This window comes from Aethina tumida, chromosome 1 (assembly GCF_024364675.1).
Source record: "Aethina tumida isolate Nest 87 chromosome 1, icAetTumi1.1, whole genome shotgun sequence".
Taxonomy (NCBI): domain Eukaryota; kingdom Metazoa; phylum Arthropoda; class Insecta; order Coleoptera; family Nitidulidae; genus Aethina; species Aethina tumida.
Genome location: NC_065435.1, coordinates 75423860 through 75445534, shown reverse-complemented (window position 1 = coordinate 75445534; position 21675 = coordinate 75423860). Strand labels below are relative to the sequence as shown.

Below are 21675 nucleotides of genomic sequence, written 5' to 3'. Positions count from 1 at the left end.
GAAATACTTTAAATGTACTGAATTTACAATTAAATATATGTTTAAAACTTAAAGAAAAACAGATTTGTGGACGTGAAAGGTTTTTGAAGCTTTATTGCCATATATCATTAAGCGAGTCCTCAAGGACTTGAAATAGGAAATAATGGAATTTATATAGACAACCGTTGAGAAAATGCGAAATAATCCAAATTAAAATTGAACTCTGGAAAAATAATCAGATATTGTGTGTATAATAAAATACCAGAATCAATTTGTGATATATTTCTCTGTCTGTAAATTGTAGACTGTCTGTGTTAGCAAATATGAATGTGTTTGGAATTATCCGATTATATCTCACTGCTTCCATTATACTATAGTAAGACATTGTACTCATTTGTTCCATTACCCACAGTATATTTTCATCGAAGCTACTATAAGACCTTTACTTGAAATGTGTTTAACATAATAAACTTTGTATTATTGAAAATTAGTTTAAATACAATTTAATTAATTTCTTAAATTGTCAATGAAATGTCTGACTTTACATATCAATTGAGAATAAAATTCGGGATCACATAGTATGAAAACTTTATCACATTTAAAATGAGAAAAAAGTAAATTGAAACACAATCATTAAATATTTTGAAATACTATTAATGGTTTTTGATTCGTTTTTGTTAGCATATATGCCAAGAATGAATAAATGAAAAAAGAAAGAAATATAAATAATTATTATAAGTTCTTTTTGAATAAATAATATTAATATAACTTTCAGCTGAACCGAATGTGGTAGTATAATAGATAGACGCAATATAATTTTTCTTTTAAAAATAATGTTTTGTTAATATCTTTGTTAAGGTAAATGTTAACAAAATTGTTAAATACAAATGAATATGAATTTGACTTGTATATAACCAAATTCTTCCTACTGTCGGGAAGATTTATTTATCGATAGGTTAAAAAATACAAAAATTAAGATTATTAATAAAAATATTGTTTTTATTCTTCCTATTATTAATAAATCTATTAAAAACGATTAAAATTGCAAATACGACATTTATGTTCTAGTTATACCAAATCGTTAAGTTAAATTAATTAAATAATTAATAGCAGTATAATAATGTGACAAGTTTACTCGAATTATATTTAAGTTAGACCCTAATGAAATAAATAAATAAATACGTAATGCTGTTGCGCGGCATCGCAAATTTGTTTCAACCGAAGTTAACTAGATGAAAAAATGCCTAATATTGGACAATTCATAATTTCAAATTTGTCATTTCAGAAACTTCAAAATCATTTACAAAATTTTTAGTAACTCCCAAAGTTCTTAATATCAAAAATTAATTATGTAACTTTTGCTATATCATACGGTTGTTCATCATCACCTGCTGTATTCTTCAACGAAGAGGCAAAGTGCTAAACGCTGCTAGTAGGTAATTTTTGACAATTTTCAGATATGAACATAGGGGCTGACGTTACAAAAAAATATGTAAGGGTGATCCGGATGTAAAACAGAAGGAGTCCTACCTCACCTGCGTCTTGGGATACAGATATAACGACGCACTTCACTTCGCATTCCAAATAGCATCGTATCATCGTCTCGCACGTCAGAAAAATTAAACAATGAGATTAATTGTTTAATTTATTTGATACGATGCTATGTGCAAAGCGATGCACCTCCACTCAATTTTATATTTCCTTTATTATATAGGCCTCTGAAGGAGAAACATTACAATCTCATCCCACCGGTGCAATCTCTAGGGGAACGGATACCTCTACAAAGATGGATTTCGACAGACGAGACATTAAAAAAACAATAGAGATCAGTTGTTCGGTGGAGAAGGAGAAGAACTACGGCAAACAGGCTGAGACCGACCATCAGATGGAAAAAACTTTGGTTTTAAATAGGAACGAAGAAAACACGACAGTTGAATACCATGATGAAGGTGATGATGGTGAAGGTATATATAAATTTCCTCTTAGTTAAAACAATTTTAAATATATTTCGACTTGTTTATAGAATGTAACACTGATGATGGTAAGTATTATTTGATAATGTGTTACTAACTGAAACATAAAAATTCTATACATATTAAATAATAGTAATAATATTTGTTTTAATACTAAATAGGCGTATTTGAATAAGATTGAATGAACCGTAATATCCATTATCAAATAAAACATTTCAATAACTCTAGCTGAAGATATAAGTCTAACAACAACTGTAACGTATCAATCGGAACCTGTGACGTTGAATATGGAGAAGGTGAACAAACAAGTGCCGAGGCAGCTTCGACTCAGTGGTGGTGCCAGCTGCGAATCTCTCTCAGTGTTATCACTCATGAGTAGTAGCAGTAACACGGCAGTGTCCATTGAATTACGTCCCAGAAACGAGGGCAACCACACCGACGTTCTTCGTCTGCAGTGCAAGAGTTTACCGAGATTGACGAATCATTGCGACTGCTCAGAGAAGGACTTTATATTACCAGTTGCCACCACGTCCACGCCTCAAATATTGGAAATGAGTACTTGTCCTTTTAAAAACTATCAGCTTAAAGCTAAGAATGAACCGATTAAGAAGGCCACTTTATGGGGCGGCGGACAATATTGTGTGGGTAAGATCCTATTGTCTTTAATAAGAGGGGATTTGTAGAGGTGTTTGTGTTGTAGATCCAAATTATCAAGGTAATGTTACTGGTAATCCGATACCTAGCTTGCAGACTCCGCCACCAGGAACAGGTGAGACGTGGCGAGGTTTGAATTCCTTGTTTTAAAATATAAGTTTTTAGCTGCAAACTTTGGTCCGGGAACAACAAAATATTCTAGTTTGGGTAAGTACTAACATTTAATTTAATTGGCGATTACTACACATGTTTAATTTTTAGCTCCCAAAATGAAAAAGAGGAAATATCAATCAGATGTGCTCGAAGATATTCAGTCCGAATTAAACGAATGGGAACCTCCATGTAAGGAAGTACTATATTCAATGAAATCTATTTTAATTTTTTAATATTATTTGCAGGCGCAAGAGACGATGACCAATGGGCAACACCTCCACAGTACCGTCAGCAATACATGGAGCGCACGCCACCCATTTTCAGTAGGAATCCACGTGTAGCCCAGTTGGGCTCCCAATTGAAATACGAAGCCAAAGATTTTGGTGTCGATCAATTTCAGCAGTGGACAGATGCTGATCAATATTTGAAATACGCCCCTAGAGAGATGGAAGACGTGGATGATGTGGTACCTCGAGAAAAAAGAGAAAAAGGTAAAATTAGAATCCCTTCAGTTCAATTAATATTTATTTTGTTATAGTACAACGGACATGTGAGGCCATGTACATAGAAGAAGGTCAAGAAAAGCAACAGCCATCGGGCTTCCAACTGCCACCACACCTTCGAAAACGATTAGAGCAAACCAAGTCTTTCAAATATTCAAAGCCAAGAGGCGAACGTAATAATTCCCAACCAAACATAAACACATCTAAACATAATTACTTTAGGAGGACAATCTGCTGCTGCTCCTCCTGTACAACTTCCACAAATCGAAGAAGGACCTCCGGAATATACATGTGCTCCTATGTACCAAGATGATTACACAGAAAAGTTAAAAAAGCGTGCCATGCGTGACGCTAAAAAGCGCGAGAAAAAGGAAAAAGAACTTCAAAAGCAAAGAGAAGCTGAACAGAAGGCCCAAGAGGAGGAACTCCGCAAACAGCAAAAGGCTTCGCAAAGAGAAGAATTTGCGATGCGGGCTGGTATGTATATGTTTGACAGTCGAAACTAATGACTAACCATTTAATTGATAGCCGCGAGGAAGGCAGCCGCTATGGGGGAGGTTGCGGCCGATGATGCAGTGCAAGCTGCTCAGTTGGCCGTTGATCAAGCTCGAGTAAGTTCCTTGAAAGTCCTTCATTAGTTTTAAGTACTTACGATTAACAATTATAGGCCGCAACAGAAGCTGCGGCGGACGCAGCAGCAGCAGAAGAGGAAGTGAAAAAAAAGGGGAAGAAAAAAGGTGGAGCAGCTGCAAAAAAGGGAGGTTGTCCTCGTAAAACTGCAGCGGATAAGGGACAGGCTGCAGCGGAAAATGCAATGCAAGCTGCTCAGTTGGCCGTTGAACAAGCTCGAGTAAGTTCCTTAAAAGTTCTTTATTAGTTTTAAATACTTACGATTAACAATTATAGGCCGCAACAGAAGCTGCGGCAGAAGCAGCAGCAGCAGAAGAGGAAGAGAAAACAATGCAGGCCGCTTCGCGTACTAACATAAGCAGTGGGATATCGGGGATATCCCAAAAGAAAGCAACTCCTGCGAGATCAAGACTTCCGTGCCGAAAAAAAATGACAGCAGCAGAAGCCAATCAAGAAACACTAAATGAGCTCGATAGGCTTGATGAGGAAGCTAGCCGATTAGCTATGCTTAGAGCCATGGAAGAAGAAGATCGAGAAATAGCTGCCTTTGTGGAGAGCGTAAGTTTTGGCGGTTCAAGTTCAAATATTATTTTAAACTTTACTTATAGGCACGAGCCTCAGGTTTGATTGGTCCAGAAACACTAAATATGCCTCCTCAACCAGAAGATGAAGATATATATGGTATGGCGCAAGATCAGAGTATTATGCAACCAGTTGATGATGTGTGTGAATTAGAAGAGGCAGGAAATGTTAGTGCCATGCCTGTAGCTGTACAACAAGATCCATTGCAGATGGATGCTTATGGCAACTTGGATGGAATGGGTGATGTATGTGATTTAGATCAACCTGCCGACGATGTAGGTGCCATGGCACCAGATCCATTTCAAATGGATGCTTATGGAAACTTGGATAACGTGGCGCCCGATCTGATTGGTGAAGATGTATGTGATTTAGACGCACCTGCCGATGTATACACTCAAGATCCTGGCGCCGGGCAGTTAGATTATGACCCTTTTGCTGATGACGAAGGCCCCATGGGAAAAATTCCTGTTTCCATGCAACAAACAGCACCCATATACGAGTTGCCTAATGAAGACATTCTACCTGACACAGGTGCTTTGCCTGACGAATATGGTCTAGCAACAATAGCAGAAGACGCTTCATGTCCCATGGAGTTTTCACAGCCAGCACAAGTTAACCAAGAGGCACTGGATGAAATAGACAAACTAGAAAAAGAGGCTGACAGACTAACTTACGAAGCTATGCTTAAGGCCATGGAAGAAGAAGATCGTGAGATAGCTGCTTTTGTCGCTCAAGTAAGGATTATCTTTTTGAAGAAATTGAGGTTTAAATTATTTAAAATTAAATTTTAGGCACAAGCTGCCGGTGTCGTCAGGGGAAAACCAGGCAAAGGACTTCCCAAACCTTATTTCGGCCGCAGACGTGATCGAACTCCTACCTGTAAACGACCAGGTCCACCAGTCGCGAAGCGTCCCGGTCCACCGTCAGCAACAAAAGCTCCAAGTGCCAGGCGTCCCCCGGTTACTGCAACACCACAACGACCGAGACGTCCTGCTGTACCACCCACTACTGTGAAAAAGCCACCGTCCTTTAGACCTCCCCCTAGTGCAGTAGCACAACGAGGAGGTAATAACTATAATATTGACAGTAATATAATAATATTTTTTACCATTTAGCTACACCGCAAACTGTGAGAGGACGACCGCGGGTACAAGGACCGGCTGTAAGACCTGGTGGAATAGCACAAGCAGGGGAGGTATGTCGATTGCCAAGACCAGGGATGTCTCGTATACCATCAACGATGGCGTCTGGTTTAACATCAGCGGCGACGTCTCGTTTACCAATAATGGGAGCGTCTGGTGTGTCAAGTACTGCTCCACCTATCATAACAACACCAGGATCGCCGCCAACCCAAATGCCACCACCACAAAGTACCGCACCCTGTCCAATAGGCAGAGGACGCGGAAAATCTGGTTTACGTCCTCCGGGCTTCACTGGAATTGGAAGAACTCCCACCGTAGGTCCTCCGGGCGAGATAACCGTTTCCGCACAACCTGCTTCGTCAGATACCGAACAGTAAGAGTGTAATTTTAATTTTGAATACCTTTTCCCATTAAAAAATCTTTTATAGAGATCAGAACATTGTGGTTGCTGCTACATCAACCGCCACTACTTCACATGTCGATGTGGCGACAGAAGGAGCACCCGCCCAAATCGAAGTCACCATATCGCCGCCAGCACCACCACCACCGCCACCTTGTCCACCACCAGTAGGCATGCACGATATTGTTTTCAATTTGAATATAAATAGTTCGTTTGTTTTAGCAACCACCGAAAACAAGAGGTATTCCGAGGCCTGGTGGTGCTTGTGCACTAAGACAAAAACCACCGCTGGCCATTACGGATGCACCATGCCGATTACCTGCTAGAGAACCTCAACCTGCCGCCGCGGCTGGGGCAGCACCATGTCGACTACCTACTAGAGGAATACCTCAACCAGCCGCCACGGCTGGAGCAGCACCATGTCAACTACCTACTAGAGGAATACCTCAACCCTCCGCCCCGGCTGGGGCAGCACCATGTCGACTACCTACTAGAGGAATACCTCAACCTGCCGCCACGGCTGGAGCAGCACCATGTCGACTACCCACTAGAGGAATACCTCAACCGGCGGCTACGGCTGAGGCAGCGCCATGTCGACTACCTGCTAGAGGAATACCTCAACCTTCTGCGGGAAGCAGAATACCTCCTCCTGGGAGCCGTATAGGAGCTCCAACAGCAGTAAGAGGTAGAGGTATTCCCACCTTTGGTAGAGGCGGAATCCCTACTAGAGGCAGAGGAATACCCGCCCTAAGAACAAGTCCACGTGCCCCGAGTCCAGTAGCCGGCCCATCTTCGGCCCCGAGTCCAGGTCGTCCAACCTCCCCAGTAGCTGCCCCATATACGTCTCCAGTAGCTGGTCCATCCAGGGCGCCGAGTCCTGGTCGACCAACCTCGCCAGTAGCTGCCCCATACACGTCTCCAGTCGCTGGTCCATCCCGGGCACCGAGTCCTGGTCGTCCAACCTCCCCGGCAGCTGCTCCAGTAGCTGGTCCGTCACGAGCCCCAAGTCCGGGCCCGTGTCCTGGTCCAGCTCCGTGTGCTGCTCCCGCAGCCGGCGGTGTATGTAAACTTCCAAGAGCTGGGGGTAGAGGTAGAGGCAGAGGTATCCCTAAACCTACAGGAGGTCCCACAGAACAAAGTAGAATGAAACTTCCGCTTGTTGATGGTAATCCAGTCAATTTATATTAATATTAAATAAACTTTTGTTGGTTGTTTAGGAATGACTGTATCACAAAGAATTCTTAAAAAGATTGATGATGAATACAGAGAGAGAGATGAGGAATTTTATGCCCAAATGTACTTAGATGATGCAGCCGAAGAAAACGCTTTGTTTAATACTTGGGTAGAAAAACCATGGACTAGTAGGGTATGTTTTAAGATATTTTAGCAACAATATTATTATGTATGTTTTTTGGGCATTCCATTCAAATCGAACATCTTTAACGCGACTTCTTTGCATTTCATTGAAATTTTTAATTTACTAAATCGGCCTTGTCAAATAACATGCTCCTCCTATTTTTTAAATTCGTTTAACTCATTACTTTAAATCGATTACCAGATAGAAATTAGACAATTGAATAATGAACTACGCATTTTATCTGATACCTAATTTATTGAAAAATATTTTCCACTTAATTTGGAAAAAAATACAATAGTATTGTACATATATATATATATATATATATATATATATATATATATATATATATATATGTACAATACATGTAATATATATATATATATATATATATATATATATATATATATATATATTACTATATTAACATAAAAATTTTCAAAGAATGTCAATGGAGTCGTGTTGAAAAGTGATGGATTTGGCGTGAACGTATACAAAACTTCATTTTTATTTTTCTTTTTCAGTATTTTCCACATTCAATGTTACGTTTCTCACCGAGGCGTTATGATCCGTATCGTTATCACATGACACTGTCTCCAAAAGCCAAAAAGATATACGAAGAAGAATTTAAACAGAACGTTCCTAAAACGCCAGAAAAATGGAGTTTCGATGAAAATCTAGCAACACCACCTGAGTTGAAAACTCCACAAAGGCTGAAAGTTCCTGAAGTAAGAATTCCATAATAATGACTTAAGAAAAGTGATGTATAAATATATATTTTAGGTGAACTATAGACCAGAAATTATGACTGAGGAAGAGATGATAGAGAAGTTACCTCCTGGTTTTCAATTTACACCTCAAGAAGTATGCGAACGAGAGCCTGAGGTATATCCAGAATCACCAGAGCCATATGAGGGATGGTCGGAAAATTTGACAACACCACCAGAATTACTATTACCACCTAGACTTTATGATCAAGAAAAAATAGAGGTTTGTATGAGTTATATTGAAAATTGGTTTAATATATAATTTATTTTAGCCCAATTTTAATCCGAGACTTATGACTGAAGAGGAAATGGAGAAAAGCTTCAAGACTCCTCCTCGTCCACCATCCGGCTTTGCGTTTAATATGGAGCCAATGAGCGAGGAAGGTGATCCTCAAAAACTTGTTGTAAAAAGTGACGCCAAGAAAGGAAAGTCAACAATTAATATTTTGGCTGAAGGACCACCGTCTAAAGTCAATATTTCGATCGATATACGTAAATGAATTAGTTTTATCATTTTGTTGTCTAATACTTAATTGCACATTTTTTACTTCTAGCTGCCAAGCCAGATCTTCCTCCAGATTTTAAGGAACAACTTCCCCTATCTATACGGGGATCACCTGGTATGTTTAAGCTCATCATAATATCATAATATTAACAGTAATACATAACTATTTTATAGAATCTCCTGGTTCTCCACAAGCTGGTTTTATGAGTCGTAAGATTTAAAATTACTTTCTTTACATCTTGAAATGATTTTTACCTTTTCTTTAGAAATGGCCAGGGAGTTTCCGTCCGAACGTCCATCTCGCGCAAGTATGCAACTTTTTACCGGAAAGAAAATGCGTCCTTTGCGAGGTTCCCAAAGGCCTAAAGCTGGTAGAATTCAAGAGTAAGTTATCTTAATAAATAATTTAAAATGTATCACCAAATTAAAATTTTACAGGAGTCCGTTGGAAAACTTCCCTGCTTATCTTGATGGAACAGTAAGATTTCATCGTTGCAATTTTGTACTATTCTATTGTTTAACTATTGTAGTTTGGTGCACCAATGCAAGATGTCTGCGAACTACCTGCACGGTCACCACAAGTACAAGCACAAGGTTCTCCACAGAGACGTCCGCCGTCACCACAAGCTGCTCCTCCTGGTGGTTTAGGAGATATGTCAATTCTGCCTGAGGATGATGAAGTAACGTATTTTCTATAATTTTAGCAACAATTAAAAGTTCTAAGGGTCAAACAAATTAATAATAATTTCATATATTTTTAGGTTTGTCCTATGGGTGATGAAAGTTGGTTGCCTTCAGCTGATTGGCGACCTCCGGTAGGTCATACTTTTTATCACAATAATCTTAAGTTATAGTGTTAGTATACTATATATACTTAATTACAGGTTGCTGCTCCTACTGTACCATTGCCAGTTGAACAAGTCTCCGGCTGGGCACCTCCAAGCAAATATCAGCCTCCATCGAGCTGGGTAACATATAATTTCAAGTTCATGTTAGTTTTTAAATTTTAATAAAACTTTATTTGATCATAGACACAACCTGGCGGGCCGGACCAATGCGCATTTGAGGAAGATCCACTTGGATTAAGTGATCAATCTAACTGGGTTCCTTCAGCAGGCCAGGTAGAAGCTATCTCATTTATCTGTGTATTTTTGATATTTTTAATATTAATTTGATTGTAGCCACTCCCAGGGGAAGAAATATTTGACAGTAAGTATTTCAAATTAAACTAAGTATAATGAATTCATAACAAATAAATTATTATAGGCATAGATGGTGGTGAAATGATAGGAGACGAAGCACCCTTGATGGTTTCACCTGGATATGATGATCCTGATGTATTCGACTATTATCATTTTTGTGAATTATATTTACGTGCTATGTTTATTACAGGTTTGCCCAGCGCCTAGAAGAATGTTACCTCGACCTTCTGGATTAAGACCACCTCAGGCTTCTGGTTTAAGGCCACCTCAGGCTTCAGGCCTAAGACCGCCACAAGCTTCTGGTTTAAGACCTCCACAAGCTGCAGGTTTAAGACCACCACAAGCTTCAGGTTTAAGACCGCCACAAGCTTCAGGTTTAAGACCGCCACAAGCTTCAGGTTTAAGACCGCCACAAACCTCAGGTTTAAGACCGCCTCAAGCGTCAGGCTTAATGCCGCCTCAAGCATCAGGCTTAATACAGCCACAAGGTCAATGTTTAAGAGCGCCGCAAGCTGCAGGCTTAAGACCACCACAAGCTTCAGGGTTAAGGCCACCACAAGCTTCAGGTTTAAGATCACCACAAGCTTCAGGGATACGATCACCACAAGCTTCTGGATTAAGGCCACCACAAGCTTCTGGATTAAGACCGCCACAGGCTCCAGGTTTAAGACCGCCACAGGCCTCAGGTTTAAGACCACCTCAGGCGGGTCAGCGTGGGAGATGCCGTCGTAGATAAAAAACAAATAAAAGACGATGGAAATGGTTTGGATGTGACAATGAATGGAAAAATGAGAGTCAAACGACAGAGTACTCCAAAGGTTTTTGAATAGTCTGAGGTCCTATTGTGACATTATTTTTAATTATTGTTTTAGAAGGATTTCAACTTATTGTAATAGGTAGTCTGCTATCAAACCAACCAAAGTGAGAGAACAATCAACATATCAACAACTGCCACCATATGTTACTAGCAATTAGTATTTTTTGTAAATATTATGAATGTACCTAAAGTAATGATATAAAACAGTCATTGTGACAATTGCGTTTTTTATTAATATTTATTTTGAACTTCATAACAATTGTATCAAAAGTAAACATGCATTTTTTGCAGTTAAATAACTTATATACATTGAGTGCATATAATGAACTGCTATGGAAATTGACATATACATGATTATATTTTGGATTTTAGCAATGCATTCGATATTACACTTTATATTTTTGGATAAACTTCGCATTGTTGGTTTTACAAACAACTTCTTGTTACTCATGACATCATATCTATTAAATAGACAACAATTCGTAAAATATAATAATTATATCTCCGAGTCTGTTATTCCCACATCTGGGGTGCCTCAGGGCTGCTCTTTAGGACCATTACTTTTCCTTATTTTTGTCAATGATATTATGGAAACTTTAAAATGTGAACATCTATTATTCGCAGATGATGTAAAACTATATTATCATATTCGGTCCAGTGACGATTGTCTTAAGCTACAAGAAGATCTACAGTCAGTTCAAACATGGTGTACTAACAATAGATTGTTATTAAACACGGATAAATGTGTAGTTGTTCGCTATACCAGGAATCCGGTCTGTTGGAGTGTTTCCGTATGCTCTTTACGAACAACATCTACTGATACTTCTGTTCGAGATCTATTCTATTCATTCTATTGTTTCAAAAGCCTACAGAACTACAATACGCTAGTTATCCGCCTAGGGACTTTGACAATGAGGCAACGTCTGCGAAACTAACTCCCTATACATGTGTCGCCACACCATTATTGTTAAGTTTCTCTGGCTCCAGAAGAAATATAACTTTTTATAGCACTCGTTCCCGCACGAATCTTTTGCAGAAGGCATCTGTATTTCTGATGTCGGATACAGCCAACAAATTCCATCAGCACTGTGATATTTTTGCAGATTCCATATCTGATATAATTAAGTGTATTTTTGAAAATTTTCACATTTTATTTTAGTTTTCTTAATTATTATTTTTTATATATTAACTGATATTTATTTCATTATATTTTTATGTTTTCTGTAAATGGTTTATAACTGTTGGAAATTGTTATTATCATTGTTATTGTTATTGTTATTATTTGTAATCCGATAAATTAGCAACGAGTAATGCAATCGGGTAACCAAGTTTGTGAAACTAGTCCGTCTTCTTATAACAAATCGTTAATTGACCAATCTAGTTATAAAAGCAGTCCAGACAGTGTGGCCATTCAGCAAACCGGGTTTTTCGGGTCTAAGACGATTTTGGAGTGCTCGTTTTCGTTCATCACGTTCGGTTTCCGAATCGAAACGCGACTGCCGTGGATACGCATGCTGTTTTTAGTATCAGTTTTTTCCAATTTTATATTTACCTGCAAAGCGTTTTAAATAAGATTTGCGGTCGGCATTAATTGACGACCTTGCATTATTAGAATAAAATTTTGGAGTCGGTGTGAATATAGTACATTTTTGTTTCAATATAATTATGAAATTAATAATATAACTACAATTATAAAATAAACAATGATAATAATGTAATAAACAATCAATATTTATTTATGGTTAATTTAATTGTAAAAATATATTATATAATTATTAAAATAATCTTATACAATAAAATAATTCTGAGAGAAATACTATGATTTTGATTTCAAACACAAATGTGTTAATTAACTACCCGTTTTGTTAATATTAATATTGTTCACCGTACAAATTGTTCATTAAATTCTAAATTATTTAATACAAATGTATATTTAATATAACTATTAAAAATAATTATATAGTAGGAACATTATTGCAGATATCATATTATTCGGTTTTAGGACTATAAAAAAGGACAAACATTTATTTTATATCTAAAGTGTGGAAAATAATATTCAATTATAAAATTACTGATAAATCTTCAACATTGGTACTTTTTAGAATAAATTTGGTATAGATTTTATTAATTCCACAGCACGACTCTTTCAATAATAATCATAATAACAATTTAGTTCAGATTAATGAAAACCAAAAGCGAAATTTTCTTTTATATTTGAAGAACTTCAAATTATTTACTGAATTATTAAGTTTGTTTAATTGAACTGATTTCAAATGTTAATATTAAAAAAATATGTTGATTAAAAATAAATGTTGTACTTAATTTAAATATTAAACGAAAACTTTAAATTAATTAGAACCATACAATATAATTAAATATAATTATTTGACTTTTTTAATAAAGAATCATTTTATAACTTGAAATAATTTACTTTTATTATAGTGGAAATGGAACACATAAAGATAAAATTATAATATTTATAATATTTTACTTTACTGATGGAATATTCTCCGTATAGTCCTTAATTTAGCAAGCTTTTAAACACTTGTTTTGAAAGTACTATGTTGGGGTAAGATGGCAAAGTGCTTTGAAAATTGGTTCACATAAAAAAAATTGTGTCAGTCTTCATGGAGAATATTTTGAAAAACAAGAAACAATTAAATTTTGTTCATATACGTGTATCTCGAAACTGATCGAACATCCAAATGTATCTTCTGGCAGTCTTAACTATCATATTTGTCCAATAATTTAACAGTATTTGTACTTTGTTTGATGTATTTGTAATATAAATATTCCGAATACTACATTTGTGTACAAACTTATAATAAATATTTAATTTTACATTTGTTGTGTTACTTAGGTCTAAGATAGTTTTATTATTAAATTAAATATCATGTAAGACTTAGTTTTAATCCTAATATTAAGGTACCTTAATTACCTTAAAGTTTTAGATATTTTTTACAGTTAGCTGCTGAAAACTAAAAATTTTATTAAATAAATGTTATTTTACTGCTTAAAATTAAGCATTTAATTTAAATAAATAAATTTTTACTAAAAAAATTGATTGTTTATTATAATCAAAGTAGTATATATCGTTATACTAACAGAATTTTACTACAATTTGGCAATTTGACAATGAAGAGCAATTACAATATATATATATAGTATTGTAATTGCTCTGATTTGTGATGAAGCTCGTGTTAAAGAAAATTCTGGACTATGATACATTTGTGTAGATCATTAGTCGTTCACTGAATAAGCAGTTTGTAATTAATACACGATATATGCTTAGAGTGAAATCGTGACCAATCATCACATAATAATTTATTATCCCAATTACTTCACTGCTAATGTATTATAAACATGTGGGTCCAAGCAGTTCCGTTCCGATTCAGAAACCGAATCGTGCCGAGTCCAAAGGTGCCGAATGTGTCTCACAAAAATATCAAGTTCAGAGGGGTACGGTTTGCTGAATGGCCACACTGGTGTGACTCACGCGGCGTGTAATGGCGGCTAATGGCGGCGACTCATCTCTTGCTTCTGATTGGTCGACGTAGAGGTTATGTTAAATCATGCGTATCGAGAACTTTCTCAACCGAATTGAAAATTTTCCTATATAATATTTGAATATTTCTTTGATATCTATCTATATCTAATTAAAATTTCATTATTAAATAAATTTAGAAAATATTAATTAATTTGGCAAATTTATAAAGGGGAATAATTTTTATAAAAAATAAATATATAAAAATAATACATTAATATAACATTAACAAAAAGATATATTTTATAATAAAAAACAACACAATTAAAAGAAACAAATCTATTCCAGTGGATGTTGCTCACTTATCCAATTTAAAATGCTTATAAAACACATTGTGATATTTATTTCTCCATATAAATAAATAAATAAATAAATAATATTTATCAAAAAATTGGAAATAAGTTAAAAAAGAATAAAAGTACATTATTAAATAAATACAATACGATTGTCTATATAGAAAAATAAATTAAGATTATGTTTACCAAATAATAATGGTAATAATAAAAATCAAAATACCGCTCTCAAATAACCTAATGACTAGCAATGAATTAAAAATCTTTCTACCAACGCATGCGCTAGAAAATGTTCCTTAAATTGGCGGATTGTTGTATTTTCTTTGTTTATTATTATTTACTTTCAATTGATATGCATTTATTGTTTATAAATTATCAATTATAAAATTAAATTAACTTTAACAGTATTTAATATTAATTATAATGATTATAATACCATATACACAATTATTTATTATAAAACAATAGGTGATATTTGTTTATAATTCAAATATTGTACAGGAAAATTTTCAGTTCGGTTGAAAACGTTCTCGATACGCATGACTTAACAAACACTCGGCGTCGACCAATCAGATGCAAGGGATGTGTCGCCGACATTAGCCGACATTAGCCGACATTACCCGCTATATAAGACGCCCTCGTGAGTCACACCAGTCAGTCTGTTATCGACCTCTGTATCGACCGGTTTGGGGAGATGGGGTGGTGGTCTGCGTTACCATACCCTCCAAGTTAATTCGATAGTGCAGTTGCATGGATAGTTTATAAGAATAAATGTATGCTTTAAATGACAATATTTCAGAATAAATCAACTCTACTTGGATTAAGTGGAGTTTCTATCAATTAAGAATAAATGCGTGAATAAAACTTTGCATGAATAGTTTATAAGAATAAATGCATGCTTTAAATGATAATATTTCAGATTAAATCAAGCCTACTTGGATTAAGTGGAGTTTCTATAAATTAAAAATTTATGTATGGATAAAACATTGCATGAATAGTTTATAAGAATAAATGCATGCTTTAAATGACAATATTTCAGAATAAATCAACTCTACTTGGATTAAGTGGAGTATCAATGTATGCTTTAAATGACAATATTTCAAGATAAATCAACTCTACTTGGATTAAGTGGAGGATCAATCGATTGGAAATAAATGCATGGATAAATCTTTGCATGAATAGTTTATAAAAATAAATGCATGCTTTAAATGGCAATATTTCAGAATAAATCAACTCTACTTGGATTAAGTGGAGTTTCTATCAATTAAGAATAAATGCGTGGATAAAACTTTGCATGAATAGTTTATAAGAATAAATGCATGCTTTAAATGACAATATTTCAGAATAAATCAACTCTACTTGGATTAAGTGGAGTATCAATGTATGCTTTAAATGACAATATTTCAAGATAAATTAACTCTACTTGGATTAAGTGGAGGATCAATCGATTGGAAATAAATGCGTGGATAAAACTTTGCATGAATAGTTTATAAGAATAAATGCATGCTTTAAATGACAATATTTCAGAATAAATCATCTCTACTTGGATAAGTAATAAGGGTTGTAAAAGACGAACATTAAAATGTATATAAATATTCGATTCTGATTGATTTAACTATTAAAGGAAGCATCACTTAATAAACACACATAAAAGTGTTTCACACAAAGTTTTTTGAAGATCACGAGTCTAACAATGCATAAACTTGAATATGTGTAAAATTGTTGGTGTTGATCGTAACACGTAATCCGTACAATGTATACGTAGTCCCTGTAAGACGTATCGTAGAACGTATAACGCAATTAGCATGAATGTTCATTCTTTGGTTCTAAAATTTCGCGAGTTAAATTGCTACTTTGATCGTAAAATGTAATCCGTATAACGCATAACGTAGTCCGTCAATCGTATAACGTGGACCGTATAACGCATTAGCAAAGATACGTATGACGTCAAACGTAACGCAAAAACGTATAGCGTAGAACGTAAGTCATACCATGGTTAACGTAGCAATTCGTTGAAACTTAATATATCTTGTAAACCGCAAATTGCAGACATATGTTTAACATAAAACGCGTCGGTATCGTTGCATAAAACGTAAGCCGTTTACGTGAAAGCCCACAATTTTACAAGACTATAGTATATTGTTTGGAAATTGAATTAAATACTCTTCAAAATTTGCGTTGTTAAATACTTATCTTAAATATTCCTTCTTTAGTTAAAACAATTACAAAAGGTGTTTAGGTCTGTTTATAGTTGTTTAGATTTTGGTAAATTATAACTTAGTATAAGAGTTGTATTTAACTTGGCTGCTATAAACATCTAATTGTTTTTTCTTTATATTTTTTAATGTAATTTAACAGTAACTTAAATATTTTCAATGCATTTAAACAATTGGATGTATAATACTTTAAGGGTTGTAAGAGACGAACATTAAAATGTATATAAATATTCGATTCTGATTGATTTAACTATTAAAGGAAGCATCACTTAATTAACACACATAAAAGTGTTTCACACAAAGTTTTTGAAAATCACGAGTCTAACAATGCATAAACTTGAATATGTGTAAAATTGTTGGTGTTGATCGTAATCCGTACAATGTATACGTTCTCTCTGCAGGACGGAAGGACGTTTAACGGAATTGTTACTTTGATCGTAAAGCGTAATCCGTAGAACACATAACGTAGTCCATCAATTGTACAATGTAGACCCTATAACGCATTAAATAACCAACATTACTATTCATAAAATTATATACACCAACAAATACAAACAAAAATGTACATACATACATACATACAAATGACATAAATTTAAAAAAAACAATTTGTCATTAAGCCGTGCGAAAAGTCTGGGGAAATTGTTTTCACCAACCGAAAACACTAAAAACTCTACAATAATACTGTCAATTTAAGGAAATTCTATAACCAATTTCCATGTTTCTCTCAGATGACAGACATTGACAGATGGCGTACGTCGACCCCACTCTCCTTCTACGAATAGCATACAGGGTAACTAGTTAATGGTATATTTTTATAATTACAGAAGTCGCTAATAATATAAATAAATAATCAATTCTCAATGTTTTAACTATTGAAAGAACATTTTGTTGTCATTACTAGAATAAATAAAAGTATTTGAATATATTTATATATTTCGAAAGTTTAATACTTTAATACTAAATAAAATATCTCTATAGTACATTTTTGAATAAATTTTATACTTTACTTGGATAAGTGAAGTCATACAAATTATTTACATTCACAAATATTAATAAAAGCATTCAGAAGTAATTTTTTGGAAAGGGTTGATATTTTACTTGGATAAGTAAAGTTGGGAGAAAGAGATTTTCGGTCGCATACAAATTGTCGAAAGTATTGATACCTTACTTGAATAAGTAAAGTCGGGAGAAAGAGATTATCGGTCACCTTAAATTATTGAAAGTATTTATATTTTACTTGGATAAGTAATCGGGCGCGAGATTTTTGGTCCCCTGTTGGTTTGAAATCCTGACCCGGAGTTTTGGTCACAGTACCGATAAGCTCTAATTAGGCAGCCTGGCGGCAGCAGTGGTTGGGTTTCAGATCATGGGGTGCACTGATTATCTGTATGTTTAACGCAGTAGCCATGAAATGAACTTATTTGGATAAGTAAAGCCATACAAATTATTTACATTGAGAAATATTAACAAAAGCATTCAGAAGTAATTTTTTGGAAAGGGTTGATATTTTACTTGGATAAGTAAAGTTGGGAGAAAGAGATTTTCGGTCGCATTCAAATTGTCGAAAGTATTGATACCTTACTTGAATAAGTAAAATCGGGAGAAAGAGATTGTCGGTCACCTTAAATTATTGAAAATATTTATATTTTACTTGGATAAGTAAGATCGGGCGCGAGATTTTTGGTCCCCTGTTGGTTTGAAATCCTGACCCGGAGTCTTGGTCACAGTACCGATAAGCTCTAATTAGGCAGCCTGGCGGCAGCAGTGGTTGGGTTTCAGATCATGGGGTGCACTGATTACCTGTACGTTTAACGCAGTAGCCATGAAATGAACTTATTTGGATAAGTAAAGCCATACAAATTATTTACATTGAGAAATATTAACAAAAGCATTCAGAAGTAATTTTTTGGAAAGGGTTGATATTTTACTTGGATAAGTAAAGTTGGGAGAAAGAGATTTTCGGTCGCATACAAATTGTCGAAAGTATTGATACCTTACTTGAATAAGTAAAATCGGGAGAAAGAGATTGTCGGTCACCTTAAATTATTGAAAGTATTTATATTTTACTTGGATAAGTAAGATCGGGCGCGAGATTTTTGGTCCCCTGTTGGTTTGAAATCCTGACCCGGAGTCTTGGTCACAGTACCGATAAGCTCTAATTAGGCAGCCTGGCGGCAGCAGTGGTTGGGTTTCAGATCATGGGGTGCACTGATTATCTGTACGTTTAACGCAGTAGCCATGAAATGAACTTATTTGGATAAGTAAAGCCATACAAATTATTTACATTGAGAAATATTAACAAAAGCATTCAGAAGTAATTTTTTGGAAAGGGTTGATATTTTACTTGGATAAGTAAAGTTGGGAGAAAGAGATTTTCGGTCGCATACAAATTGTCGAAAGTATTGATACCTTACTTGAATAAGTAAAATCGGGAGAAAGAGATTGTCGGTCACCTTAAATTATTGAAAGTATTTATATTTTACTTGGATAAGTAAGATCGGGCGCGAGATTTTTGGTCCCCTGTTGGTTTGAAATCCTGACCCGGAGTCTTGGTCACAGTACCGATAAGCTCTAATTAGGCAGCCTGGCGGCAGCAGTGGTTGGGTTTCAGATCATGGGGTGCACTGATTATCTGTACGTTTAACGCAGTAGCCATGAAATGAACTTATTTGGATAAGTAAAGCCATACAAATTATTTACATTGAGAAATATTAACAAAAGCATTCAGAAGTAATTTTTTGGAAAGGGTTGATATTTTACTTGGATAAGTAAAGTTGGGAGAAAGAGATTTTCGGTCGCATACAAATTGTCGAAAGTATTGATACCTTACTTGAATAAGTAAAATCGGGAGAAAGAGATTGTCGGTCACCTTAAATTATTGAAAGTATTTATATTTTACTTGGATAAGTAAGATCGGGCGCGAGATTTTTGGTCCCCTGTTGGTTTGAAATCCTGACCCGGAGTCTTGGTCACAGTACCGATAAGCTCTAATTAGGCAGCCTGGCGGCAGCAGTGGTTGGGTTTCAGATCATGGGGTGCACTGATTATCTGTACGTTTAACGCAGTAGCCATGAAATGAACTTATTTGGATAAGTAAAGCCATACAAATTATTTACATTGAGAAATATTAACAAAAGCATTCAGAAGTAATTTTTTGGAAAGGGTTGATATTTTACTTGGATAAGTAAAGTTGGGAGAAAGAGATTTTCGGTCGCATACAAATTGTCGAAAGTATTGATACCTTACTTGAATAAGTAAAATCGGGAGAAAGAGATTGTCGGTCACCTTAAATTATTGAAAGTATTTATATTTTACTTGGATAAGTAAGATCGGGCGCGAGATTTTTGGTCCCCTGTTGGTTTGAAATCCTGACCCGGAGTCTTGGTCACAGTACCGATAAGCTCTAATTAGGCAGCCTGGCGGCAGCAGTGGTTGGGTTTCAGATCATGGGGTGCACTGATTATCTGTACGTTTAACGCAGTAGCCATGAAATGAATTTATTTGGATAAGTAAAGCCATACAAATTATTTACATTGAGAAATATTAACAAAAGCATTCAGAAGTAATTTTTTGGAAAGGGTTGATATTTTACTTGGATAAGTAAAGTTGGGAGAAAGAGATTTTCGGTCGCATACAAATTGTCGAAAGTATTGATACCTTACTTGAATAAGTAAAGTCGGGAGAAAGAGATAGTCGGTCACCTTAAATTATTGAAAGTATTTATATTTTACTTGGATAAGTAAGATCGGGCACGAGATTTTTGGTCCCCTGTTGGTTTGAAACGCAGTAACAATGAAATGAACTCTGATAGTTTTTCAAAGATACGCATCAAATACAAATCAAAGTGTTCTTTCTTTAACTAAAACATTTAGGGAAGATTTTTGTTTATTTTCTCATCGACGGATAAAAGTGCTAAGGACAACAGTGATGTGGTGTTTTCCCCAACGTGGACTATTTTGGTGACTTTGATGGACAAATCCTGAACTGTGATGACCCAACCAACCATTGGAGAGACGATAAGGCAACAGGGAAAGGGCATTAAAGGTAACAAATAATAATTGAATTACACAATTAAACAATAATATTAACTGAACGTTTTTAATTATTTTCAGGTAGGTCCAGAACGAGACTAGTTAACTGGGCAACTCGCAACGCAAAGTAAGTTATTTCCGGTTCTTATTTCGTCGTTTCAACTTTGGTGTCGGTTTATCATTGTGTTCATCAATTATTTTACTAAATATTTGCGGAAGGTAGAACAAATTGTAGTTTGCTCCATTACATTTTATTTATTACTTTCCCAAAACGAATGTTTTCGTAAAGCTTTTATTGTTTTATGTGTCCTTTGGATAATGTACTCCGACATTCTCTTTCAGCTTACATAAATAATGAAAACTTTGTTTTATTTCCTATTTATTCCTTTTCCACTAATTTACAGATTTATTTTGATTAATTAAAAAAATTTTACATCTTAAGTGTTATAAAATGTTTGTTTTTATGTCTTTCAGAGAATCTAATCAAATATTCCTTTTCAGCTTACATAAATAAAGAAAACTTGTATTTTATTTTGTATCCTCCTAAATATTCCTTTTCCACTAAATTTATTTTGATTAATTAATAAAATTTTACATCTTAAGAGTCATAAAATGTTTGTTTTTTATGTCTTTCAGATAATCTAATCAAATATTCCTTTTCAGCTTACATAAATAAAGAAAACTTGTATTTTATTTTGTATCCTCCTAAATATTCCTTTTCCACTAAATTTATTTTGATTAATTAATAAAATTTTACATCTTAAGAGTCATAAAATGTTTGTTTTTTATGTCTTTCAGATAATCTAATCAAATATTTATTCTTTTTCCACTAAATTACAGATTTATTTTGATTAATTAATAAATTTTTACATCTTAATGTCATAAAATGTTTGTTTTTTATGTCTTTTAGATAATCTAATCAGA

At 34.8% G+C, this 21675-nt stretch overlaps 1 protein-coding gene across 5 annotated transcripts; it reads left to right on the top strand.

Moving 5' to 3' along the window:
• The first annotated feature begins 1276 nt into the window (after positions 1 to 1276).
• LOC109594642 (nascent polypeptide-associated complex subunit alpha, muscle-specific form) lies at positions 1277 to 10883 on the top strand. 5 transcript variants are annotated; one of them, XM_049970357.1, is made up of 35 exons: positions 1283 to 1415; positions 1694 to 1943; positions 2003 to 2020; positions 2181 to 2597; positions 2653 to 2721; positions 2772 to 2813; positions 2868 to 2948; positions 3005 to 3250; positions 3298 to 3435; positions 3485 to 3739; positions 3791 to 3873; positions 3930 to 4112; positions 4169 to 4450; positions 4501 to 4573; positions 4628 to 5208; positions 5266 to 5539; positions 5590 to 5989; positions 6045 to 6183; positions 6239 to 7181; positions 7234 to 7382; positions 7898 to 8101; positions 8157 to 8363; positions 8413 to 8632; positions 8695 to 8760; positions 8820 to 8855; positions 8912 to 9029; positions 9084 to 9123; positions 9176 to 9325; positions 9407 to 9460; positions 9530 to 9613; positions 9677 to 9766; positions 9827 to 9854; positions 9912 to 9982; positions 10038 to 10665; positions 10720 to 10883. In XM_049970357.1, the coding sequence occupies exons 2-34, from the start codon at positions 1766 to 1768 to the stop codon at positions 10581 to 10583; spliced, it is 6465 nt and encodes a 2154-aa protein (XP_049826314.1). In that variant the 5' UTR covers positions 1283 to 1415; positions 1694 to 1765; the 3' UTR covers positions 10584 to 10665; positions 10720 to 10883. The 5 variants fall into 5 exon arrangements, with proteins under 5 accessions (XP_049826312.1, XP_049826314.1, XP_049826313.1 ...); XM_049970355.1 differs by having other exon boundaries at positions 1277 to 1411; positions 4501 to 5208; XM_049970356.1 differs by having other exon boundaries at positions 4501 to 5208; positions 10723 to 10883.
• The last annotated feature ends 10792 nt before the right edge of the window (positions 10884 to 21675 follow it).

Excerpts from the sequence above, each read along its gene's own strand:
- LOC109594642 (XM_049970355.1), top strand. The coding sequence starts at position 1,766 with ATGGATTTCGACAGACGAGACATTAAAAAAACAATAGAGATCAGTTGT. Across the intron at positions 2,949-3,004 it reads AAACGAATGGGAACCTCCAT|GCGCAAGAGACGATGACCAA; the intron begins GTAAGGAAGTAC and ends TATTATTTGCAG. Across the intron at positions 8,633-8,694 it reads CAATATTTCGATCGATATAC|CTGCCAAGCCAGATCTTCCT; the intron begins GTAAATGAATTA and ends TTTTACTTCTAG.